A 27,869-nucleotide genomic window follows, 5' to 3' on the forward strand; every position below is an offset into this window, starting at 1 on the left:
CTTAATAAATGTACCTATGTAAGCATGGTCTAAACAAAATGTAAATCTCATATCATATTAACTTAAGTATTCTTTTCATTTTCTGATAAGTGCTTAAATAGTAAGTCACTCAATATCACCATTCAGTGTGTGCATGGTTAAGATGTCTGTAATTTATTGTAAGCAACATATTGTGGTCACATTCAGGCTATTTGGAAATAATGACGTCTCTTTGCAAAATTATGAAAATGTTTATTCAAATGTGATGAGAGTATAAAATACATAGAAGACAAAATACAAATCCAGAAACGCAGGCAAATCACACTTAGTTATAGAGCCCGATTTTAAACAGAAAAGAAGGAAATAGACATTTTGAACACATAGAAAACAAAGTGCTAAGAGCACAACATACAGCTTGCCCCGGTGCCTTCATACTAAGCAACAAGGATGCTTGCAGCGGGTCTGCGAGGCAAGAGGTTTAAAAAGGAATGTCACAAAAGTCTGTTTTATATACATTTTACATATGTATATATATGCACTATAAAACACAATTCCACGAAACTGTAATTTTATTTCAAAGTAGAAATCAAATTTAAAGCAAACACCACATCATCGGCAAACGGTTATGTCTTGGTGATATAGTGATACTGAATGGCGTTCATACATTAGAGAACAACCACACTGAGTTTCTTTGAACAGTGCCTGGTATCGATTTTAAAACCTTTAGGGAAAAAAACGTATTTACTTATGTGATAGTGCACCACGATGAAAGGCAAAATACGTCAGGCCTTGTAGTGATGAATGCCTCTCATAAATAATAGTTTGGCCACCGTGCGTCACACCTTGGAGCAAATGAGTGACCTATTTCAGAAACCATCTGTAAATCTGCATTCCTTGGGTGTATATGAAATGTGTAAGGAATCTTAGGAGGTAGTACAGGCAAATTCTTTCTCTTCTGGACCACAGAAAATTCGATGGTGATGCACCGGCCTGCAAAATAATGTCTCAATGTTCTCTCTCTTTTGGCCTGGCCCTTAATGAGGCAAGTATTCCTGATTTCATTTGTAGAGATACTCTGAAACGCTGTCTAAAGAGCTTGATTATTGGTTAAAAGAGCAAATGAAAGTTTACTGACAGTCAAATTATATTTCTTGTTTTTCTCCTTCCCAATCCTGTGGTTCACAGATGACCACAAGGAGAGATCCACAGACCAGCCCAATCAGAAATGTATTCTAAACACCTCCAAACCAGAATAAACACAAAACCAAAAGAATTACAAAATAACACGAAAAAGTAAAACAGGAACGGATGAAGTATTAAAAGATCTGAATTAAAACATGAGGTTACCAGGTTTCACCTTCCAGTAACTTGAAGCCCACTTTGGGAGTGCTGATGTGCAGGTCCTCTCCTTTTGTAGGAATTTACAAAATAAACTCTTGTCACATGCAATATTATGAAATATTTTAATTATCACTTTGATCATGGATAACACTGTATTGAGAAACCATATTGCACAAACGCCAAAGGTCATATTCATTTCCATCAACTTAAGTAACTTTGGCTTTAAGATCAAGTCTCCTGCTTCGATCTTTCACATGTTAGGTTTGGCAACATGCTCTGCATATAGGTAACCCCATATACTTGTAATGAATGATACCCTTATTGAGTAGGTTCCTCTCTATCCTCAGCTTGTGGAAACATCGTCAGCCTTTAATACCCCTATGCACCGCTTGGCTGGGATCACAATATGTAAATGTTTCTAGAACAATGCGCATTGCAGGTGAGATAAAGCATGCTCCGAGTTGGTAATATAAAGGTACTACGGGCTTAGACAACAGATGTGTTACAAGGACTTTCCACTGAGTTCTGAATCTAGCAAGTAAGTCTTTGAGTCTGATCTTAAGAGGGTCAATCTCAGTCAGTAAAATAACTAAACTTAGATTTGAACTTGGAAAAAACTGACAATCTCTGACAGTGTATTTCAAGATTACATTTTTGATCGGATTGGCACTTGAATTTACACTAAGTACATAGGCAAGGAACAAAAAAAGTAATTCTAGTGGAAAGGAGCGTGGTCACAGCAACAGAGGATAAATAATGTTGTGTATTATAAATAAAAAGAGGGCTCAGTAATCAAAGTAGGAAATGAGGGAGAGCTGCATAGCTGACGTGTACAAAAGCATCTATACATGTCTATAAACACTGTTAAAACCACAATTGTATCAACTCACAGCCCATCATTGTACCAGAAAAACTTTGAGGATTTCATATGTAATAAACAATGAAGCTCTAAGATAGCTTGACTGTATGTGCTCACGTTACATATATGGGAAAACAGATTTTCTTGTTTTGGTAAAACATGATTAAGTATTTCAGATTCAAGCACTCCTTGCATAACTATGTTGTAGCTTGATAGGCACACTGCTGTGATAATATCTGAATCTAACAAGAGGTTGGCTCTCACTATCACTCCATTCACGCTCCAACTTTGTTAGCCAAGTACAAGCCTTCTTCAGAGACGAGATGAGAGTTTTTGGCTGGTCTAGTTACGCTGCAAGTCACAACTTTTGCTTGAGCACCATGGGCACAATTCATAAACATACTTTAATGGCATAATTCTACTGCTCATATGCTTCTTCCAAAGATTTGAATGAATTTATAACATTTAAGAGGTTTACAAAATCCCTCAAATATATATAGCTGATCTACAAACAAATGTGGATTTATTTACATATGCCTAACTGTAATTCAACAGATGATTGCTGGTACATAATCTTTATGTTTACAGTTAACAATAAGGTGCAAATGCACCTTACCTTATGGCAATACTTATTCATCAACTCCACCTGTAAACATGGTTTTGGGGATTTATCACACCTCATTTACACACCTGCTCCAACAAATGGAGGTGTAATGAAAATGGAACAATTGACTGGAATACCTGCAAATGATCACAAAGTTAAGACACATTTCAAATCCTCACCATCCTGCCTCGTTCCTGCGAACACTCATTTCTCTTACTTTAACTGTAAATTTAAGGTATAAGAAATATGCAAACGCAACATATTTTCCACTGTTGTAAGTGCAATTTACATTCAAAACATTCTAGTAATTCTGGTTCAAGAAATACGGATGTGGCGTTTAAGAATGAGAATGCAATGCTAGTTCTCCTTAGCATTTGTGAATCGGTCTCCTGAATTAAGCAATGGTGGTTCTTTCTTGGGACTTTTCATGCACACAGGTCCTACCCTTGTTGATTCTGTGGTGAAATATTTCCATACATGGCTTCTGTGGTGTGTAAATTACCATATGCATAGTATTCTCTATGACACAGCTGACTCCATAAGGATGAAATACTTTAACAGTTTTAACACCCCACTGCCATTATATTTTCAGTTATGTCTAAAAAGTGAGATTAGAAAAAAATTAAATTGAGGTTGCGTCAAGGGAAGTTTTTTCCAATATTATATTGTCACCTGCAGCATAAAAAACAGGGTAATATAAAATACATCACAGGTATCTGTTTGGGGTTTACTTTGTCCAATGCATTAATAATAGATCAGCTTCCGATGAGAAAAATAAAACTCATCTTATGCTAAAAATACCCGCCTGCCCTTCCACCCTGACCATTTTTAAAGTGACAACAACTTCATCTGTGCAGGTTTTGTTTTCGGAATTCTCACTACGAAAAGCATATCTGGTCTCGGAGTGGATGCAACAACCCTTTCTTAAATTTCATGTTTACCTTAGTCGATTTAAAGAGTTAAGATAGGTACATAAAGAATATGATCTTAGACGTTTATGCAATTTGGAAACCAAGAAATTGCTTGCATCAGCTCATATTATATTTTTAAAAAGCACAACACACACTAGAGTTATAAAAACTTGCTAATAAGCTCCATTTCGAGGGCAAAAGCATTGCCATTCACATTATCTTAAGTGAGGTCTGAGATACTCTTGAAAAGTACGAAGCACCATTGAAGATGATTGATCTTGATGGAAAGACCCGCAAACACATCCAGTCAATTAGAGTCCTGTTGGGAGAAATATTCATATACATTAGAGTATGTCTGATGTTGCATATGAACCATGTTACACGCAGACCAAATATTGAAATCAGTGTTGTTGTTTTTATGGTTTGGATGCATTTCTATTGGGTGGATATTGTAAAGAGGGGTAACTAATCATTGTAACAGAACATTTGCTCAGGAGTGTGTTATCACAGTGCCCACCCAAAGGTCTGCATTGTACATTTGGATGGGAGTAAGGTGGTGATGTAGTAGGCGGGGGGACTGACACAATGTGTAGGGAAGCAAGTTATTAGGTCATGAGGATATAACACTGTAAATCAGAATCTCAAAATTGAAGCATATTTGCATGGGTAAATGATCATGGTAGGGAAACAATGAGAGAAGTAGTAGGGGACAGTAATCTTATAAAGTGAGGGTTGGGGAAAATAGCCATCCTGAATTTCACAAAGGGAACAAGACCGACTTCTCCAAGGTTTTGTACATTGTACATTTTATAGTACCATTTTATAACACATTGGCTTCAAAGCCTTAGTCTTTACAAGAAGTTCTGCAAAGTCACCCAGTAAATATTAAAATAATTCCAAGGTGTGCCAGATACGTCCTGCTCTTACCAGTGATACTGGAGGGGCTCTCAACAGATGAAAGTTGGTAATGGAAAATGTTTCCTTCTAATTCTCCTTTACAGGCTGCTCAAACCATCAGGATATGCATTTATATATGCCCATCCGGTCATTTTCAAGACATATTTAGCATCTTTCTTCACTTCTGTGTTTCAGCTCTTTTCATGTTGCCATCCAGAACATTAAAATTAGATTGTGCATATGCATAATGACTGACAATGCAATGACATGTCCACCAAGAGGCAAAAGAGGCACCCACCCAACATAAGGAACTGTTAAGTGTCTACAAGTATGCTGTTATGTTAACTTATGCATAGTTGTAGAGTGGGCGATAATCCGCAAGGGTATCCTGGCATTGAGCAGGTGTTTGGACCTCGTCTCGAGGTCTTTGGGGGGTTACGCAACAAAGCAAGTCTTCAGCTTCTTGCAAACTCAAGAAGGGAGGAGGGGGCTCTGATGTGTAGTTGGAAGTTAGTCCAAGCTTTAGGAGTGATGTATGAGAATGCTCAACATCCATCTTTGTATCTGTGTATGTGTGAGATGGGTGTGAGTAGGAGTCCTGCTGAGCTGAGGTGTCTGGCTGGTTGATTAAAGGAAATGTAATTGTTTGGGTAGTCCAGCCTGTGTTGTGTAGTGCTTTCAATGTGTGGGTCAGGAGTTTGAACTGAGTACATATGTGTATTGAGAGCCAGTAGAGCTCCCTGAAGTGTGGTGTGGTGTAAGTCTTTCATAGGAGATTGTGGATGAGTATGACTGCTATGTTCCGGATGGTTTGTACTCGTCTAGTGAGTTTCTTGGTTATACGGGCTTAGAGAGCATTCCTGTGGCCCACCCTACTAGTCACGAGGTTGTGAGTTATGGTTTTTCAGGTGTTGCTCAGGGGCCATTCGAAGATTTTCCTCTGCATCCACAGAGTGGGGAAGCAGGAAGCTGCAATGCCATTGGCTTGTGTGACCACGTCCAGTTTGTTGTCAGTGATGATCCAGAGGTTCCTGGCAGGGCCATACTGACCATAGCAGGCACAGGCATATCCCCAGTGGGCTGGAAGGGTGTGGACCGGTTTTGGAGCGGTGGGGGGCGCTTTTGTTAGAGGGGGGCGGTTTTTCAGCAGTGCTGCACTATCGGTCCCCTGTAACAAAAGCGGCAGCAGTGCTTCACACTACCACCCCTCTCCACCCCGAGGCCTGTGCTTCTCCCTAGGACACCCCCGCACCAAACTACCCCCTCGTCCCTTCCCCGGGTGGCCTGAGGTAGGCTTGCCAGCTGGTGGAGTTTTTTTCAGAAGATCACCACTTCTGTCATGTTGGTATTGAATTTGAGACAGATGGACTTAATCCAGGCTGAGACCTCAGTCATCCAGGCGTTGAACTTGCTCCTTTTGTCTGGGTTTTATATGAGACAGATAGTATGAGTTGTATTTTGTTAGTGTATCAGAGGATGTTGATGTTGTGGGTGCGTATGACATTGGCTAATAGAGTCATATATGTGTGGAAGAGGGTGGGGCTGCAGGATGAACACTGAGGTCCTCCGCAAATGTGTTTCACGGTTTCTCAAGTGTACGGTGTTAGGCTGACAATCAGAGTTCTATCCTTCAGCAAGGAGCAGATCCAGTGGTTAGCAGGTCCTTGAATGCTGATCTCATGTAGGCATCTGATGAGGGTCGGTTGTATTACTGTTTCAAAAGCTGCCGAGAAGGATGAGGGCCTCAGTCTCTCCTCTGTCTAAGATCATGCAGATGTCGTCTGTTGTTGAAACGAGTGCTATTTCCATGAAGTGGCTGGGTCTGAATCTAGATTGAGTAACGTCTAGGAGCTGTTGGTTAATGATGTAGTAGGTAAGGTGTCTGTTGATGAGTTTCACTGAAACCTTGGCCGGGTATGGTAGGACGGAGATTGGTTTGTAGTTGGTGAGCTTGGTTGGATCTACCAAGGGTTTCTTTAGCATGGTGATAACTGCAGAATGTTTCTAGGCTTACAAAAAGGTGGCTGAGTCAATGCAAGCATTGAGGATCAGGGTAAGGACTTTGCTGATTGGGGTGAGTCCCTTGCTGAAGGCAAATTTCTGACAGGGCTCCAAAGTGGATGGACTTCATGATGGCTGCAGTTTCATCTATGGTGATGGTGGAAAATGAGGTCAGGGCCAGTCCTTTGTTTGAGGCGGAGAAACTTGGAGTAGTGTCCAAGGGATCCGGTTGTGGGTCAAAGTTGCCGTAAATGGATGCTGTATGGAATCCTCCTGTGAGCGACTGTGAGACCAAATCCTCTGGGGATACTGTTCAACATTCAAGAATACTACCTGCCATTCACCCAGAGACACGTAAAGTAAAGTTGCATACCCCACTTGAAGCACAGATGAACATTCAAAAATGTTATGTGTCACTTGTACACAGGTGGCAGAGAGTCCCACCCAACAAGAAGAAATTACACAGTTCAGGCTGATACCAGGAAAACAGCTCATCTTCTATGAAGGTGTGGGTGTGTCTGGGGATCATAAGTGATTAGTAAAAACTTGCGTGCAAGGCCCTTTCTTGATGGATAATTAAGATTGTGTTTCAGAAGTAATGCCTTGCCGTAATTACCTTAAACATCAAGGTCAATATTATTAATGTGATGCTGATTTTAAGAAGTAGGAAGTGCAGCCTTCTTTGTCTGCGGCAAGGAAAGTAATCTTGTTAGCACCAATCACAAATAAGTTCATCCTTGCTGTTGACCCATTGAACAAATGATGAAATAACATGGAAGCGCTACATAGATGATGTCTTCATCGTATGGCGTGGGAATGAAATGGAAGCTACAGCATTTGTGCAATGGGTCAACAGCAAGGAGGAACATCTAAGGTTTACGCACACCATCGGCAAAAACCATGTCACTTTTCTGGACCTTGAGATCTTGATGACGTCGGAAGGAATCAGCACCAGGGTTCACAACAAACCCACTGATAAAAACAGCTTGCTTCTTTATGAAAGCTATCACCCCAGGGCTGTACAACAGTATCTTCCTGCGGGTCTATTTCTCCGGGTGCGTAGTAATTGCTCCGACATAGAAACCTATGACGAACAGGCTGACTTTTTAGAGAAAAAATTGCTTGATCAGCACTACCCTAGGAAAAGGGTGAGAAAAGCTAGAAAACGGGCCAAAAATAATAATGGGGAGGCGCTCCTGGAAGATGCCCCAAAAAGAAAAACTGACAGAATTGTGTGTGTGACCAAATATACACCAGCATCTAACACGGTTCAGAGCATCATTCGAAAACACTGGCATATTCTGAACAATGCGAAGAGACAGTGGGAACCACCCCTTTTCGCATGCAGAAGGAATACAAGCCTGCGGGATGAGCTGGTACATGCTAAAACACCATCTCAAGAGAGAGAAGAACAAAACACACTTTGGACCCACCAGATACCCATGGGACACTACCCATGTGGAAGCTGCGTTTCTTGCCCATTGATAAAATCCATCAAGCAGGTAGACATAGGCACTGGAAACCCATGGAAACTTAAGAATTTCAGTAATTGCAATACCGAAAATGTGGTATACTTGCTAACCTGTCTGTGCGGTCTCATGTATGTGGGAATGACCAAAAAAACAACACGAAACTCACCTGCCATTTTTTAGAACACAACCACTTGGACACTGAGTTGAGAGGGGTGGTCTTAGATGTAATGAAAAAATTAAAAAACTATATGACCAGACCCTTACATATCAGAGAACAGAGGTGGTTCTACCGAATCCGCACTTGGGAAACAGGTCTCAATGATGAGATACCATGGCTTCCAATGGCACGATAATAATCTCCATTATTTGTAACATCAGGTATTTTAAATCGCCTATAACCAAGTACAAAACTGCACCTCTTGTACCCAGATAATTTTTTTATTTTTAACTCTTTGGCTAATGATTCTATCACATTTCAGATGGTACCATAAACATTCTGAAACAGAGGTATAGCCATACATTGCTGTGCAGGCTACTTCAAAGCAACATCAAGAGACTCATCGGTTTATGATACTATCCACTATAGATGGCATCAAGCGTATTAGCAAGAAATAGGCAAACCATGTTCCACAAAGAAGAACCTTTTCCGATATTCCTGACTGCACATTAAGTTAAACTCAGCACCTGCATTCTCAATCCTGACCCTCTGTTTCATTAAACCCCAGCTTAAATCACCTGTTGTTACGCATGTCGCATATTGAATAGAAATTACAGCCACCGTGGGCTGTCTCCGATATCACCAAAAACCATGAAACAACGAAGCAAGTTATGCTCTTGTTAATTAACATCCTCTCCAAAGTAAACATTGAAATCAAGGAGTGAGTTGCGCTCACATGATCAGAAAGGGCCAAAGCCTATTGGCCTGACCGCCCATCATCAGAAACGGACCACTCAGGGTGAACACACATGGTCTTAACCACGCCTCGGCCTCACACCTCGGACGGCCGAGTAGAATACTCATGCAGGAGGCTTCTGTCATTTAGGATGCTTTCACAACTACAGGCAGTGGCGGTTCTACCATGGGGGCGTTTGGGCGCCGCCGCCCCCCCTGCTTTCTCGCCGTGCGAGAAGAAGGCAGAAACAAATGGTAGTTATTTATTTATAACTACCATTTGTTTCTGCCTGCCCTTCTCGCACGGCAAGAAAGCAGTCAGCAGAACTTCTTCCTGGTTACAATACTCGAGCCTCAGGGGGGAGTGGCTTGCCCACTGTTGATAATACTGACTGTTTGGACAGCCTGAGAGGCTGTCCAAACAGACAGTATTAGCAACAGTGGGCAAGCCGCTCCCCCCCAGCCATCTCCCATTCTCCGTTCTGCAGGATGCAGACTAGGAGAAATGACACGGTTAGGGCAGCCGGCCGAACCAATCAGCGCCGGCTGCCATGGAGGGGAGGGAGGCTGCCTGCAGCCTTCGAGAGCCCACATTACGTCAGATGCAGCGGCGCCGGCGGCATTCAAAATCCAGGACGGCGGGAGTCTGCATGCAGTCTCGGGACTCGAGTCGGGAGTCAGCGCGGGAAGCCAAGGTAAGTTTTTACTTTTTTATATTTATTTAAAATAAAAACCCCAACTTGCAGAAGACTGTCAGCGGTGAAGACCGTTAACTTTTCTTTCAATGCAGGTCATTCCAAATCAGTGATGGCCGGCACTTCGAACGTAGACGATGGGAACAGACTAAAAGGAAAAGGTTTCGTTTTTATTCTTGGACCGCTTTTGCAAATTAACTGCTTGTTCGCTCACACATGGTTCCCGACCTTGCCTTCCTCATCTAGCTGCAAATTGAAAACAAATGTTTTCTTAAACATAGTCATGACTTCTTGCAACTAGAATTTTAATAAGTTAAATTAGAGATTATAAACAAGGCCTTCCTGTTTTGACTATTGCCAGTGCCGTACGAGAGGGAAGGAATGCCGGAGAGAGTTCATGGTAGCTGCGGGCTGTTTTGCACTTTGCCGTCTTGCGTGCTTGCGGTGCATTGTTATAGCCCTTTTATGCGCAGACCATAACTCACGAGGCATTATCTCTGAATAACATACTGGGCGGGAAGCATTGTTGAACAAAACGTTGATAAAAGCCGCAGTGCGGGAGGAGGAATATCTGTGTACTGTGACTGGTTCTGAGGATTCGAGGAGGGACGGGGGTGGGGAAGGAGGGCTGCGGTGAGCACTGATGCAAGTATATGAGAAATCAATGGCGCTCTTTCAACACCCCCATCCCTAGCAGCTCTGTTTTGGTGGCCTTGTACTGGACTCGAGGGTTTGGCTCCACAGCACCTAGCGATGGGCAGGTTTCTGTAAATGTCCTGCAGACCCTCGGCTGTTGTAATGAGGACCGAGCATTTTTACCATCAACAAGGCCGGTTTGGTGTAGGGGCTGGGGCATTTATCAGTTTTACTTCATAAAAACATATCCCTACCGCTCCTTATTGGCTTATCATTCACTATTAGGATGAGACCACCATGCTGGTGCAGCAGGTGCAGTGCCACCGGGAACCAGGATCGTGCTTATGCCTCACCAATTTCAAATGTCACCAGCCGCCACTGGCTACAGGCACCCACGTGGTGCTGATCCCGCCTCTCGTTGCAGGTTGATTTGTTAGGAGGAGACACACCCACGATCAGGCGCTCAACTGCTGCCTCATCTAACACGGCTCTCACACGGACACCGCATACTTGCAATCCGCGTGTGCGATAGCTTTACAATCATGCTGAGGGCAGGTTAGGCATTTCCCTACATATCTGTATTGGTGCATTTTCGGACACCGGATCCCATTACCTAGTAGTCACTTATTCAATCACACAGGTAAATATATCGAACTGCACATTTTCTGAGCACTTTAAAAACCACGCTCTCCACACATTTCATTGACCATCAGGGAGGAGAGAAGCACACATATAGGTGCTTAAGTAAATTATTGGCATGATTGTTTGCAATGAGATCGTTTTTTGCATGTTCTGAAATTGAAATTTTAGACTTTTTAAATCGTCTATTCTTTTACCATTTAGTGTCTGACTGCAGGGGTCATCCCTTTTTGCCCTCCTCCCATGGGGAATTTAGGCTCATGTTTTAGGGTAAGATTAACACTCTCTCAACTATTTTTGCTAAAAAGTATGCACAGAAGAGTGTCACGTGTTACACATAGTCACTCACCATTAAGGATTTGTCCATGTGGCTGAATCCAAATTCTGGTAAAGTGACCGCAGAGGATGTTCTTATTTCTTTCTTTTCACTCTGCTTTTTCTTTCAGGCTTCAAAGTAAGCCCTCTCTTCTGTGGAGTGTGACATAGGTCACCCCACCCAGTGGCATCTTATCACCACGAAGTTGATAAGAACGGAGCCCTTCAGTGCTTTTACTTAGGTCCTGATGAATGCCATGGACCCAACTGGGTCACACGGCAGAAACATGTCGACCGCACCTATAACGGTGAGGGGACAATAAATTCCCCATCACACCGTTCACTTGTTTTTAAAACCAAATAGCTGCCTACCACATTAAAATTAATCTGGCAACTATAATGGCCTTTTAATTCTCACTTACTTTTCACGGACCCCCACTTAGTTTAGAAGTGCATCCTTGTCGTCAGGTGTATGCCCACCTTCCACCAAACCGAGTTTCTGGACGCGAGGACTGGTCAATGATGAAGCATGAGACCAGGGGGTGGGTGAGACCAGTCCGTCACATTTTGTGAGATGCCTATACTCTAAATCCTCTGCAACTAGGTCACTATTCTGGGAGAGGCCCCATTTTGTGTTGAACATTACCCCAAGGGGTGCTAGTCTCTGGTTTAAAGACCACCATTCTAGATTTGTCCGAGACTCAATTTTAGCTTAACGTAGGTTGATGGAACTTGTTGCAGGACTGTATGTACAGACCTACAACAAATGTTTAGTTCTACAGTAGCTAAAGCTTATCCAGTCGTTATGCATATCTGATTAAACACCTTCAATGCTACAGGAGATTTTCCTCCTGTGCTGCATTCCCAGATTTACCATTGTTCATGACAAGGTCAGCTCGTCATAAGCACAGCTCCAGTGGTACTGCATGACGAGCTGACCTTGTCATTAGCATAGAAGAGGTTAAAACAGTTGATATCAGCCTAGTCATTGACTGAGACAGAAAGTGAAAGGTGTAAGTCACCATTGTGACAGTACAACTTAATGTCTGCGAAGCACACGTTGCCCTAAAACATCTTGCTGAAAATACCCAGTGAAAAGAAAACTTCCACACATCAAAATTAATGCCGACAGCAAGAGAAAGTGGTAAAGCTATCATTGAATCTAAAAGCTAACTAATTTGATAAAAATTTAATAAATCATCATTCAGTTGCTACCAATACTTTCTAATTTCAGTCAATCAGACACCGCACTAGTTTAACTAAGATTTGATCTGGAGACCCTTAAGGGAAGCCCATACCGAGTTAAAGATAGACCTCGCTCATTTCACCAAATTCAACAACAAGCTGCATTACAGAAAATCTCAAGATAGTGAAAGCATATTCGAGATACCCGAAAGATTTACCAGCTGCCCGGGGGCAAGTCTCATTGTGCTTTATTTACATAGGAGTATCTCTAGAACGCCCAAGTTATTCCCAGATCTTCTACAAGGTCAATCTTTTAAATTAAGCCAGAAAATAAGATAAAACCAATCTGGCTAGGTTATAAAAGAAAGATTCTGAACAGATTCCACAAACATTTACACTTAGTTACCTTTAATAGCATACTTCTAACATAAGGATTGCAGCAAGATATGGTTCCTCATATTACAGAAGTAATCCTTTCTGAGCTTTAAGTACTGGATGTGTAATTAAATCATATCCCATTAACCCACTTACTTGGTGTTCCAGATCTTCTGAGAGGGGATGGACTGCGACTGCGACTTCTGGAAGCCTGTTGGATACAACAAACAACAGAATAAGACACCAATTAACTAAGGTCCTAAGCAAGACTGTAACATTGTGAGCTGTTGCTTGAACCTATTTGAAAACATTCTCCCTACCTATATCACTTTACAGCAAAGTAGACTGTGAACAAAGTGATGTACTGAATGACTGCAAGCAAATACCACAACTAGGCTGTTTACTTTTAGGTCTTGCTACATAATACAGTTGTCTCCAAGACCTATTGTTACAATTCTTTAAAATATACATAGAGTTAGCTTTGGATCTGCCCAAAGGAGTATTACTCTCTCACCTTATGCGACTGGTTGTGTGATGAGTCACTGTATGCCCAATGGAGTGTATGCAATGTAAGGCATGAGGGAATATTTTACCTCTCTATGCCAAACTCGATAATCACACATTAAATTCTTTAACTCATAGATGCACTGTACACCGAATGCAAGCTTTTTGTTTGCTTTGCACTACTTTAGTTAGGATTCAAAAGGATTTCCCAATGCTTGTTTTTTCCATTTATTTAGCTTTTCATAGTGCTAGCCATGCTGCCATTTGTAGCCACAGTCACAATGCAAAGTAATCAGATAAAGGAACATTATGTTTACTCCTGTGTTAGATGGATGCCTTTTTTGCTTTTTATCCAGATATTGAACCCGGTATTTGTAAAGCGCAAACTAATCACCCCTAAGGGTCTCAAGGAGCTGAGAGCCGCCAGGGAGATTAAGTGATCTATTGCCCAGAGTCACATGATGCTAAGCTGCCGCCAGTGCCAAGAATCAAACCAGGAGCCCTGTGCTCTGGAGTCATCCACTCTGGCCACTGCGCCACACCTCTCCCTCTCCGGTATTCTGAAATGTGTCTTTTACTTCATTCTGTTCTTTGAAGCTGGCGGTAGGAAAGTAAGATCTGCTTTCATTGTTACCCACACTTTTTGCTGGTGTCAGTATGTTATTTATGACAAGTCTGGCTGTGATCCTGCTCATCAGGACCCCAGCCACTGTGCTTCCTCCCTAAATCTGTCATGGTAAGTACTTTGGTACCTCCACAATTGGCTACTGGTGTACCCATGTAAGTTCGTAGTATATTATACTGAGGTACGGGGCATAGGTACACCAGGGGCCGTCCATGGGCTGCAGCATGTATTATGGCACCGATGAGAGGCCACTCAAACTATGACTACAGGCTTGCCATTACAGCCTGTGTAAACTGGTGATAGCACCATTTATGACAGATATTAGTTTCCTTATATCCGAGGTCATTACACTTAAAATCTATAAGTCACCCCTAAGGCAGGCCTAAGGCAGGCCTTACAATCCTGAAGGCAGGGTGCTGGGTTATAAGTATGACGGTGCCCTGCATGAGAAGGACATCCCCTACAAATCCCAGAGTCATTTCTCCAGGCTTTGAAAGTGCAGTCAGCCATTTTGATACAGATATTGGTAATGCGTCATTCCGCAATGGCTAACTATATAATGGCTGTGCCGAACCTGAGCATGTTTGGTATCGAGCATGTTGGAATCGTACCCCAACACCGTTACCGGTGTTGAAGGTATGATTCCATACACTGGGGGGGCCCCTTCGGGAAGCCCACAGTACTCCAGGTAACAGCCTTTCAGGGTCTGCAAGCAAGGCAGTGCTGCTGCTGACCCCAGACACGATTCTGCCCTCCTGTTACTGAGCTGAGCTCGTGCAAGGGAAGGTAGAACAATAGGTTTCCTGTCACAGGGAGGTGTGACCACATCCCAGACAGGACTTAGTGTATTGGGCTGGGGTGAGGCCACTTGCCAGCGCCACCAGACTGCTTTGAAGGGCACATTTGGTGCCCTCCTTCCATACTCCGGCTTGAGCCAGTTCAGGGAGCCCTTGGCTCTCACTCTGACGCAAAACTAGACAAAGGACAGGGGAGTATCTCCCTTCTGCCCAGCCCCTCCTCTTGGAGGGCCCCCTGAGTCATCCTAACCCCTTTCTTAGGGTATAAAAGGGCTTACCAGTGTGTGGATCCTCAGATTCGAAGTGGGACGAGACTCAAGTCTGAAATCACGTCACTCTTTGATGTTCTGGACACTTGGACTTCGTCTGGAACCAAGGTTGCATCAAGGAAGACTCCTGCTGCTCCTGTTCTCACTGTTCAACAAGTTTTCTTTGTTGTCTGAGTCTGTGCTTCATCCAGGATCTTCAACAGACCTGTGGGCATCAAGGTCACCCAAAGTAATCTCCCTTGGAGTGAAGAAGTCAATCACCTGCATCTGCAGGGACCGTAACAAAGCTGACTGGTCTGCTGCTCCTGACATCCCACGGACTTTGAAAGGCCCAGAAACACAGGTGGTGGTTCTGCAACTTCCCCAAGGCCTGACCTGTTTGAGGCCATTATCCCTCGTCGGAACTGCTGAGACAAAAACCCCTGTGCATCTCATTGACTTGCTGGTGCCAAGGTTTGACGGCTCAGCACTCCAGAGATCTTTAAGCTACAAGAAGCTCCAGCCTTCAGCATCTATTCCTGTCAAGATCTTTGTCCTCACCACATCCTCTGCACAGTGGGCCTTCATCTTTAGTGAGCTGTTCAAAGTCCTCATGCGACTCCTGTGCATTTGGCCTGTGGGTCCTCTCGAGGGTCTTCTCTTGCTTCAGTGGGCTCCTTTGCTTGCTCGCGGTCTGCTCTGATTCTCCTGCACTTGGTGAGTCCCTGGGAACTTGCTGGCCCCAGTCTTGCTCCTTTATCGTTTACCACGTCTGTTGCTTTTGCCAAGGCTTGTTGGTGCACCCGCTGGACACCGACTCCCTGTTCCTCCACTTTTGACGGGGGATAGCTCGTGAACTGCTCCTGGTTTTCCACGTCGTCGCCTGGTCCTCACAGGTGCAGCAACAAGGACACGGTCATCACTCCTGCATCTTCCGTCATCGATGGTCATTGCTCTTTTGTGCCTCCTGGTCATCTCTGGGTGGCATAGACTCTGTTCCCTATGCTTGCAAGTTCTTCTCTTCAAGAATCCACACTTGGATTTCACAGGGCCCTTGCACAGTCTACAGTGTTCGCCAGCTGTATCATTTCTGAATTCCTCTGGTGTGGTCTACCACAGTTTTCGACGTCAATTTGCATCTATGCACCTGGCTTCCTTGGTGTGGGTATCCTGGTTCCTGAGGTAACCACTGGTGGGATGACTCTCCAACATTTTGTCTTCCATAGGGTTTCTTCAGGTTTAACTGGGAAGGGTCCTTCTTCTATACAACTGCAAACGCGCCTTCCCAGTCGACTTGTATTGAGAACGTGTCTGTGTTTCCACTCGGCACACAGCCTCCATGGGGTTCCAGGGTACTTACCTTGGGTGGGTCCTTCCTCTTCTGAGTCTGCTGTTCGAAGTCCTGACTTCAGTCGCAGTTCGCATTTCACTTTCTTAATATATGGTTTGGTCTTCCCCTTGGAGACCACTGTGTATTGTACTTGCTTACCTGTTTTCAATTGAAGTATTGTGTGTATTTGTGTTGATATCTCCAGGTAGGAGATATACCAATTAGTTAGTGAGTGTTGTATAATAAATAGACATATATTTTTAAATACACTGTGTGGTTCTTTTTCATTTAATCTACACTATGTGATTTGATCTGGTAAAACAAGCTGCTTAACACTCCTTCTGGACAAAGCCTGAAGGCTGCTCTCCACAACTACCACTTAGAGAGCTTTCTATGGTTGTCTAAGACTACTAGAATCACCATAAGGGTTGTCTGGATTAGTGCAGGGTCCTACACTTACATACGTGTGCACCATATACTAAGCCAACCTCCTACGCTGGCAATATATTTTCCTGAGAATAAATATCTTCTCTAACACATCATGTAATAGAGAAGATATTTATTCTCAGGAAAATATATTTTTCATCTATATGTGTGACATGAAAACAGAAACTACTCGGATCAGATTCAATATCCCGGTTAGTATGACATGATTATATGCTTGGTCAATCTTGTTTTTGATGTAAAAGTAAAAATGAAGAAAGTTCAATAATTTTTAGTCAATCAGGATATCGTTTCCCTGTGCAAATAGCAAAAACCTAATGGGAATATAATCAAGTATATGAAGGTGGTCAACTTAGTTACATTTGAATGTTCACACTTTGCATTTCTACCTGATAACTTAATCATAGTGCAATGCTAAGAACCCAACATTTCACAAGTAAAAATGAACACACTATCTATAGTTCTGTATGCTGTCTGTTAAAAACAACAGGGTTATTTAGAGGCGGACAGCGCGGGAGTACGACAATAAATCACTGGTGCTTCTGTACTCCCAAACTTATATTTGCCCCGCTCTCTTCAGACTCAAGGAAAGCACTTGGTTTATAGTAGTCAAGAAGAAAAAAAGCAGTAATTAATTTAAGCCAGAAGCTTAATCATCAACACCAGCCTTTTCATGAGCACCAGTTAAGGACACATTAAGTTACGGGTAGATTAAGTGATTTGCCCAGAATCACAGGATGTTGGGATGATACTGAGACTTGAAACTGGTTCCCCAGCTCCGAAGTCTGAAGCTCTTACCATTATGCCAAATCCGTTCCCCTTTGTCATGGTTAGAAGTTGGTTCTGTTTTAGGCAGTGCTAATAGGAGAAATGGGCTGGTGCAAGCTGCCTACTGATGAGAGCCCAAGCACTTCTTTTTTACCAATTAACTACTGAAAAAAAGGAATCAGCGAGGGGGAGGAAACAGCTGCATCTGTTCTTTGCATTATTACAATTATCCTATTTTATTTCCCATGTTAGCTCCACACGGAGATGAATATTGTATAAGATAACATGAAGGAAAGATTAAAAAAGCCCATCCGTGTACTTTTCTACTGTGCGGCTAGTTCTAAGATCTATCTGCAGAAGTTGTCCAATAACTCGAAGCACTTAAAAAAAAGACAAATCAATGTATTGATTATGTTAAATGTTATCTATATATGTATTTTAGTGATGTATTCAAATGCTCCAATGGTTGTGGAGAAAATTGTCCTTTCAACAAGTCCAGAGTACTGATTTTTAAATTCCAAATTTACAAATTAAGCAAATTGAACTGTGAAAATGCCAACCATCCTCTACATTCAGAAATTGCAGAATCCATAAAAAGTGTTCTCTGTTCATTATTTGAGTAAAACTGCAGACTTCGCTTACAGAGTCTCTCTGTAATAAACCCACAACAAAAAATCACGAAAGGGTTAAGAACCCATCTCTTCCTAGACTAACCACACACACCACCCACACGGGATGCTGGTCCTACAAGACTTCTTGACTAATATTTTGCTCACACTCTGAAATACCCTCTGAACAAGAAGCAATAAAATATATAAAAAGTTAAATGCTTTACTCATTTTGGATTTAGACACGCTCCTAAGACAGTAGGTGAAGGTGTTTTAAGTAAAGTTTGTTTCATCAGTATTGGTGCCCTAATTAATGTGTCAGGCTTCTCAATGCTCAGCCTGGGCATTCAGAATGATCAACCTTGGCATTTCAGCTGATTAGAAAAAGTTAAGGAAACCACAACATATTATTCAACAGGTGAAAATAACAACTATTGATGTTTCTAAGAAAATTTGGATTTTGACTAGAAATAGAGCCAATAACAAGTAAATAGGCAAAGCCCAGGATTCAGTAATCCTCTCAAAGGAGACCAGAAGGAGGAATTAAGGGCCAGACATCAAAAGCGGAGTTGGCCGGAATAGAAGGTGCAAACGTGTGCCCTAAATATACTCTAAAGTTGTTCTTAGGTAAAGCTATGCTGTATATCAGACCATTTTTTTCACTTTCCTTTACATGTTTTAAAAGGAGGTATATCAAAAATGAGCCAAATTCGAATGGGCATATTTGTATAACAAAAAAGAGAACGGGGTTTCTTGTAAAATAGTATTCAGGCATCCAATTCTTTGTCAGGAATACTATCCCAGCTAAAATGGATGGTAAAACTGTACGAGCAACTTATGGCAAACAAGTCATTGAACGCTAATGAAAGTGACAAATAGATCAGCATTTTCAAAGCAATGTAAATCATTACTTCAATGAGATTTGAAACAAACATAAATTAACCATTCTTATTCTCAGATTACCAGCAATCCTCACAAATATTACTTCTCATAACACCTTTTGCCCTTTTAGTGGTGACCCATGTAAAAACTATGATGGGGCCCTGGTTTATAACCTTATATTATGATATTATCAAAATGATGCAAAACCAAAGGGGATGATGTACGGAGTGTTGATCATTGCAAGCACTCACCCCTAGTCAACTGATCTGGGTTTAATCCATCACCGTTCTTTAGCCCACTCTGCCACCCCAGTTCTGACATGGCCATATGCAAATCAGTCTGACCCTGTGCCTCATGGGAACAGTACAGCCCGAACTGCCAAGCCATATCTGGACCGGAAACAAGCATCCTGGGACCAGGCAAAATGCATTTCTATCACCAGTTACGGGAGTGACATATGGGGCTATATACAGCGATACAGAGAGTAGAAAAATAAATTCTTAAGAAGGTTGCTGTCGGTCCCACAATCTGTAGCCACCTTAATAGTCCATGAAGAGCTGGGGATGGGATACATCTCAGATATGTTGGCCCTTTCTCCCTTGCTAAGGCAGATTAGAATTTGGATAAGTACAGAGTAGGGGTTGAACCAGGCAATAGTTAAAGATTGTCTCCTCTTGGAGAGGGGTTACACCATTCCCTGGGTCGATTTTATTAAGATCTTAATGGTGACGTTGGGGCAGTCGGGCCTATTTGGGGTTCCAGAAAGGATAACCAGGGAAGATCTGCCCTGGATCAAGAAACATTTTCTCTCTGGAGCAAATACCGACAGAGAAGCCAGAGATTTCTCCAAACCCTCAGTAAGGGTGCATATTATTTTAAAATCATGTTCAGCTGTAGAGCCCTACTTGACAGTGTTCACAAAACCCCAACATCGCTTTCTTTTAATAAGATTCAAATTGAACGTTTTGCTTTGGTTATTGGCGGAGCCGGAGGGGAGACAAAAAAACGAAGATCTGGCCCTTGCACCTGTGATAATTTTTCGCCCCAAGATACTATGCATTTTGTAATGTTTTGTGATCACTATTGCTCATTGCAACATCAATATATCCTACCCTCGTTAAAAGGTAATGGTTTCTTTCAAGTAAAATCGGCCCTGATTTACCTCCAGATGCTGTTGAGTCCTTCATTTGTTTTAATGTTTCAAGTTTCTTGACAGGAGCTCTTAGATGCAAGAGACGTTTTATGTGCAGAAAGAGTTTTATAATGTACATTTATTATTGCATTTTATCTTTTACTGAATGTATTTCATGAGACTGTATGCTAATTAGTTCTATTTATGTACAACATTTATAGTTTTAATTAACCAAATAAACTTCATTTGAATTCATGACATAACAGCTTTTAGCTCTAGGCAACACATACACACAATACATATTATGTGTTTTCTAAACACATGGACTGAATAAGGAGATTCTAGAGTAGGCATGAGGAATGGTTTCTGGACAGATTTGCATAATATCAACATGATTATCTCGAAAATCCGACATGGGTCCAGCCTTCGTGGCTTACAATGGTGCCTTCGAACTAGTACTGCTGGACTTTGGGGCAAGCAGTGCAAACCATGGACCCTGGGCATATAACCTTGAGCCTATGCATCTCAAACAAAGTGTTTTAATGAATTAAAGTCAATTGTTTTTTTTGTAAAAAAAGACACATTTATAGATTTTAATATCAAGGATGTCTCTTTTGGTTTTAGTGAAATAAGGATTTTATGTGGATTTTCTAAAAGCAAACATACCATGCTGCAGCAAGGGCTGGCAGAACGAGATCGAACCGGGCTACAGCTTCTACTTCTGCACTTCCCTGAGCTCCACTGCAATGAGTAATAAAAGGTAAAAAGTATTAGGAAACAATTAAGGCTAAATTTATGTTAAGCAGTTTCAGAAGAAATAAAAGTTTTCCCACATTCACAAATCAGCACTACATCTAGTTTTTGTCCATTTCAATTTCCAATAATGTAATGCATAATAATGCATTTTTTCGTAGGTACGCCAAAGATTTATTTTAATATAGTTCATTTTTTGGTACCTTGACTCATCAAAATAGGTTAATAACGAACAATTAACATTTGTGCTCCCGAAACTTGTTTTTCTTTGTATGTAAATAAAACATTAAAGCGTCTTCTAGCACACAGATAGTTTTATGATCGTGTGAACAGATTAAGAATGAAAGCGATTAAATGTTCGGTGGATGGACTATATACCTGGCTTCATAATTATTAAGGAGCAGCAAAGAACGTTGCATGATACAGAATAATTTAAACCTCAGAAATATATAGACACAAACACACAACAATATGATAATGCCTGGCTTCATTAAGGTCCATCGGAAACAATATACAACCATTGGCAAAGCTAATAAATCTGGTGTTGGCTGCACTTTGTGAAATGACACAATGCTATCACTCATAGTAAATTTAGCCAACGGCTGAAGTGGTCAGGCAGACAGACCCATGCTGAAAGTTGTAGTTAGTGGAAGCAAAATGTGCATGCCACAACAACAGAGTAAAGAATAAAGAGGGTTGGCGATAGCCCCTAAAAGGAATATACATATATATATTCTTATATATACCTATAAATAAATATATATGTGTATATATAAACACTTCACTCATTGCACCAGTCAGCGAGTCAGTGATCACATGCCAGAATAGAGCATTCTATTCTTGGATTAAATCCTTAAACCCAGGGTACAATTATACTCATGACTAAAGAAATTGTAATAATTGGAGATTTCAAACTTGGGAGTGGATTGGCCCGAAGACAATCAAGGTAAGCAAGTTCTGTCTTCAAAAGGCTTACAACACAATGCAGGTAAGCCCTCAATACACAACAAAGTCCTACTATAAGACCATTATGTAAACATTACCAATAATCTAGTGTTAGGAGCACCACTCAAAACTGACACATACATCCAACAAGTGTTAAAGTTAGAGCATGCCATCTTGAAATGCACGGCCTTAAATCTGTAACACCAGTGTTATTGGTTCAATACCAAGGAACTAAAGGCTTGGTGTAGATCACAGAGGAGGGCATTAAAAATAAGATAAGAGGTCAGAAATGATGCCCTATTCCAATCAATTCAATGACACATTCAACCAGATAAAACATTCAGCATTTTCTACAGAATGACTAGGCCATATGCCATGACAAAAATATAAAAAACACAGATAAAACATACTAAGATCTACTACTATTTGAATGTAGGGAGTGAAAATAAATGGAGGCTATACCACAAATCATCTTTATACTTCATCATGCCACCACTGTCTTTACAGGCAACATTTGTGACACTGATCTCCACGAGCGTGGTCAAGACGGGTGGCAAGCAAATATAGTTAATGTCACGGAAGACTACGACATTTTGCTCTAACCACTAAGGCAATGACAGGCATATAAGATTCTCAAAGCAGACAATGAGAATAGGTCTCTTACTGATCCAATCAGAAAAAAAGGATGGTGTTGAAGATCATATCCTATGGTAGATCTCGCTTAACGAGGGTAGACTAGATGTCTGAAAGTGTAATGAGCACATGCCTCCACTGACTTAAGGACTTTTCAGCAAGGTAGAAATCTGAAGTCCTAGAGACACATTGCTGGGTGTGCCATAGGAGCTTGATTGGTAAGCAGACAGAAACAACTGAAGAGCACTGAAGAGGAAATTAACAAGTCAAAAGCTAGTGAGAGCACTGGGCTGAACATGGAACATGGATATTCCACCTTCAACCAAGGACTCCACCAGCCCCAGGAAGAGGTGGAACTGATTTATGAATGATTTTTGACAGTGTGCATGCTGGAGCTAAACTGGTATTACATTTTAAATCATATTTCAAACAAAGGTTATGCAAAAACACTTACCAGAGCACCTCTTTTTGTAACCACCTCCCCCTTCACAAGTACTGAGTCATTTTCCATCAGTGCGGGCCACACATGGTAAACCACCAGAGGTGCCGTGTAGTCAGAGTCATAGCTACGACGGTATCTAGATCAACAAAAGAATACAAGTAGTTTTCAACAAAAGCTGCATATATAATTGATACTGCGTTGTGACTGGAAAATCTAAAGAATAATCTCTTCTGTCATTCAGAATAAATGTTGTATTTTCTCTAATAACACATATCCAAATGACTGATAGATCATCTAAAGGCTTATTTACAAGCCCTGTGCACCGCTGGTACATCACCTTTCCCCATATTAAAAGTGATACAGAAATTACTAAGGGAAACCACATTGGAAAAGGCTCTTCTATTGTCCGATTGGTAATGAAACCAGTTGATCATGCTACAATGTGTGTGTCTAGGATTGCTTAAAAATGTTAAAGTGCCTAGACTTGCTAATTTACCTATGATGAAGTGAAATCTAAATTTTATGAAAGGCATGATACCACTTATCTAATTCTTCTTTCATTATTTTCAGCTAGTATATTTTTGCAGCTTGAGGTTTATGAACCGAACTGACTCAGGGATGGGGAAGTTTGTTACAGAACTAGAGAGGGTTTTACTGTTTCATTATGTGGTAGTAGTACTACTAGTAACAGAGATATACCACCAATAATAATAATACTAACTTGTTTTTTAAGTAGCACTTAAAACTACACTTCTTCTATTTCTGGTAAAATTATGACATGTAAAGAAGGGTGACGAAATGTGAGTGATACTTAAAATACCACAGTGATATGGGAAAAAGGCAATACAACTACTGCTGATGGCAGAAACCACCACCAGTATCCCTACCTACAATGGCAATGTCATATCATAAAACATTATATTGCTGCAGTGGGTGGCAGTAAAGAAAATATGGAGCTAAGTGAAAACATACAGAAACAAGATTTAAAAACCTGTTTACAGAAAGTAAGCACTCAGAAGAATGCAGTAAACAGGTGATGATCCATTGGAGGGACAACCTCAAACTGGACAGCTTAAAACAAATAAAGCCAGCAAACAGAAATCAAGCAACTGTGAGTTACAAACCACAAAGCTAATGGTATGCAATGCACAGAATGCATTCCCAGGGAAGCTTTCAGAATGCCCACAAGACATTGTTGGCAAACAGACAGCTGTAAGCTTCGACCTAAAAACAGACTAAAAAATATACACTGACAAAATATTATGTCTTATTGACATTTTGGCTTTTCGTATTTTTGAGTCTATTATATTTTGTCAGTCTACTTTTTCAATTTCTGTGCCACTTATGGTATTGCTGGATTCTGATTCTGTCACAATCTCGAGAATGGATGAGTAGTAATGTCAGAACAGAGGTATTTGTCTACCACAGGCAGTAGAAGTGTACAAAGACACGGCATCCCCAAAAGAGGAAAATGATAGCTGTACATACAGTTAATAATTTTCACCATAATAAAACAAGACTGATAGCAAAAAATGGATTTGTTATTGTTCCACTTATTTTGATTATCTGAACTTTATAACATATACATAATTCATACGCTTTACAATACCACTTCTATACAAAAATGAACTCAGTTCCACTTACTTGGTCTCGCTAAAGAGCTCACCATCTGAAGAAAATGCTAAATCAAGCTGTACATCCAAAGTTTGCATGGCAAAGGCAACGCGGCACACCTCTCGGATGAAGCTACTAATCAGAATAAAGTCCACTTCAGGCGGGAACGAAATTTTAGGATTGACATTCATGGCACGAATAACATCCTGTGAAGACAAATATATGATAATACATGACTATAAAATGTTTGTTTCATTAGGTGTATTAGGACTCTAGATGTTTAGTATGCTTTTGAGGTAGAACCAGTAAAAAAAAGTCTTTACATTTATATTATTTTATACTTTGAGTCTATGGGAAGAAATAAATAAAAGGTGTGGATCTTTTAACAGAAAGTGTGATCATTGGGATGTTCCAAAACAAATCTTATTGGGTTTGCCATTGTGAAAACTCTTCACATGATTCTGTCTACTGTAAAGGATGGAGATGGACTGCAAGCACAGCCTTCTAGAACAAGCAAGTACGTGAATGTGGCACTGAAATGGAAAAAAGGAAGGCTAGAAGAATCGGAAAATCCTATGTTTCCATTGAATTACTTATTTTGAATCGAGTTGCAAAAAAGAAGTGCATGCAAATATCTCCCACATACAGGACTATAAAATACATTCTTAACAAATTCCTGAAAGCTGAAAGACTTACGCTGACACTAGCTTGAACATCGTACAGATCCAAGTTGCGAACGATGTAGTCAATGACCGCGTCCTCAAGAGACTCTGGCCCACTGTGTGTCGGGGACAGAGACTTCCTCACGCGGAGTTTGAACTGTCTGAAAGCAGTCTTTGCTGCATGGAAAGACTCCTGTGTACAACAAAACAAAAATAACGTACATTTCTACAACAGAAGGTGTTTGAGATATTTAACACATTTCAGCAATGCACCTCAAGCAAAAAGATTTGTGTGTGATTTCTCAGCCTGTACGTTACTCAGACAAATTGAAACATTAATTTGGAATGATTATAATGTAAGACAAATGTCTTTTTGTAATTTATAAAGGGAGCATGGTCATATTGTAACTTTTAAATTTTTCCCATGCTGTACATTTAAGAACGAGCGGCTGGAATGTACATTTGACTATCTGCGAGGAAAAGGGGCTCTAAACTCCTCCTTGCACACTTGTTGTCTAAGTTACCCAAAAAACAAACAAAAAAAATAGGAATGGCCAAAAAATAGGAGGAGTGTTAAAAACAGTTTCTAGCTGTCTTCTGAAGAGGCACTTTTGTAGAACATATTTGAATCACTTTATCTTAAAGTTAGCAGGAAGCAATGTAGACTTAGTTAGGAACATCGGTTTACTATTCCCAACTGATAGCGATGCACAGGGTTAGTCGATTAATGGTAGGTGGATAATAATGATTTGCCAATGATAGAGCAAATGTAATGATCTTAGAAGTCAACTGATGTGTTCTGCTGTCTGATGAATATGCATGTGGCTTAAAGGTGGAGATCTTAATATGAAAAAAACTTGTTTTTTCCATGCATGACAATTAATGCTATAAACCCTGTCCAAACATTTACAACAGGGTTAAGATGATGGGATGCCAGACTGCTAAGGGGTCAGACCACCCGGCACCTTAGTTTGTGTGACAGTATAGGAACTACAGAAGACCTTAGGAGAGGATGAGCTCCTGAGGATCCTCCAGTGAAGCCCCGTACTGCCTTATCAGTTTGAAAGGCATGGTCGAATCTAAAAGAGAGTAAGAACTGGTGGCATTAGGTTACAAAATGAATGGCCTCCAAGGCACATTACCAAAGAAGGTTTGTTAAGTCTCCAGCGTCCATCAAATGGCCGTACCTAAATGGTCCTCCATATGGAATAAATGAAATGCTTACCGGGGAAATTTTTGTAACCCCCCAAATGTTCCCCTAACTGATGATCCACTCTCACCATGAAAGCTGAATTCCCAGATGAAACACCTATGTACAACTGTCAAGGCTGTGATTATCAATGTAACTTTGATATAATTCCTCCTAAAGGTAATCTGAATTGTCGATTTGCTCATGTTCAATAAAAAGAAAAGTAAAAAAAATAAAGAATGTTTATGTAGCTTTTTATATCACATTTGAAAAGGCAGATGTTACCTGAAGTGATCATTAGAACTCATGTTAAGTATTATCTGCCAGTAATGCCTAAAATAACCCTAATCACTATCCAGGTGCAGCTGGGCATTCATTGATTACAATTATATAAATGTGGATACATACTTGTTGCAGTTTACATTTTCAAAGAAAACAAAATAAATATGGATACATATACAGAAACAGCAAAGATATAAAATACCAAAAAACTGGGATGCTTAATTGTAATGCATGGCAGAGTATACACACCCTATAAAACAATTGGTATTGGTTTTCTTATTCTGAGTATGGCCTGAAACCAACAGCACTTCTAGTCAGAAAATAAGGACAATGTGTCACTGGTAGTCCGCAACAGGTTATTCTCGGTGACTAGCGCAGTTTTTTACTTTGGGTATTGTCAGTGCAGAAGTGTGAAGAGCACTCTGCAGGTGCTACAGTAGCAGCAGTAAGGGAGTTGGGTGGAATGAGAGTGAGAGGTGATAGGAGAGAGTATGGAGTATAATAGGCAGGTTTGCACCACTAAGAACTACTTACCTTACGCTCACGGTATCGGCGATGCGGCGAGAGCAAGGTAAGTGTTTTTAAAAAAAATTTCATTAATTTTACCTCTCCCATCATCTGTTGACTTACCACCCCAACTCGCCAACCCATCGCCCCATCCCACTGCTCTTACCTGTGCCAGCCACGCCTGAGACTATACTTCCCTAGGGAGTGATTTTAATTGAAACAAGCCAATCTGCCTGAACAGAGACTGCACAAAGACTAGTTGGCTGGATGGCACCTGCTATTGCACTAATTTCCAAAGGAAATGCAAAAGAGTGATTTCAAGGGCAGCAAATGTTTTCACAATAACTTTTCCCAGCTACGGCACTGGTGTCTCAATAAATAAGAAGGGTGCTTAAAGTTTTAGGGAGGGTGGCAAACATCTCCACTGTTGCTCTTGAAAGTATTACCATTGAACAATCACACTGCAGAACACAACGGCTCTCAACTTTGTACTTGCAGCTAAAGGTGGTGTCTGCATTATTGTTGGAACTGAATGACATTTGGACATACCCAATAATTAGCAAACAATGCATCATCAAGCTGAAAATATTTGTAACCGACTTTAACCCCTTAATTGCTGCGCACGTTCAGTGGCCGACGGCACCACTACCTCCGTAGTGCCGCCGTCGGCCGTTGAACGTTCAAACTGCACCTGCGCAATGGA

At 41.1% G+C, this 27,869-nt stretch overlaps 1 protein-coding gene across 1 annotated transcript in view; it reads right to left on the reverse strand.

Moving 5' to 3' along the window:
• Positions 1–216: 216 nt before the first annotated feature.
• SPATA18 (spermatogenesis associated 18) overlaps positions 217–27,869 on the reverse strand; it is a 151,221-nt gene continuing 123,568 nt past the window's right edge. The window contains exons 8-13 of the mRNA XM_078678199.1: positions 25,223–25,381; positions 24,557–24,732; positions 22,925–23,048; positions 20,806–20,880; positions 12,958–13,012; positions 217–4,013 (exon numbers count right to left, since the gene is read on the reverse strand). Of these exons, the coding sequence (XP_078534325.1) occupies positions 4,006–4,013; positions 12,958–13,012; positions 20,806–20,880; positions 22,925–23,048; positions 24,557–24,732; positions 25,223–25,381 (597 nt within the window). The 3' untranslated portion in view covers positions 217–4,005. The remainder of the gene's footprint in view (positions 4,014–12,957; positions 13,013–20,805; positions 20,881–22,924; positions 23,049–24,556; positions 24,733–25,222; positions 25,382–27,869) is intronic.

This window comes from Lissotriton helveticus, chromosome 2_2 (assembly GCF_964261635.1).
Source record: "Lissotriton helveticus chromosome 2_2, aLisHel1.1, whole genome shotgun sequence".
Taxonomy (NCBI): domain Eukaryota; kingdom Metazoa; phylum Chordata; class Amphibia; order Caudata; family Salamandridae; genus Lissotriton; species Lissotriton helveticus.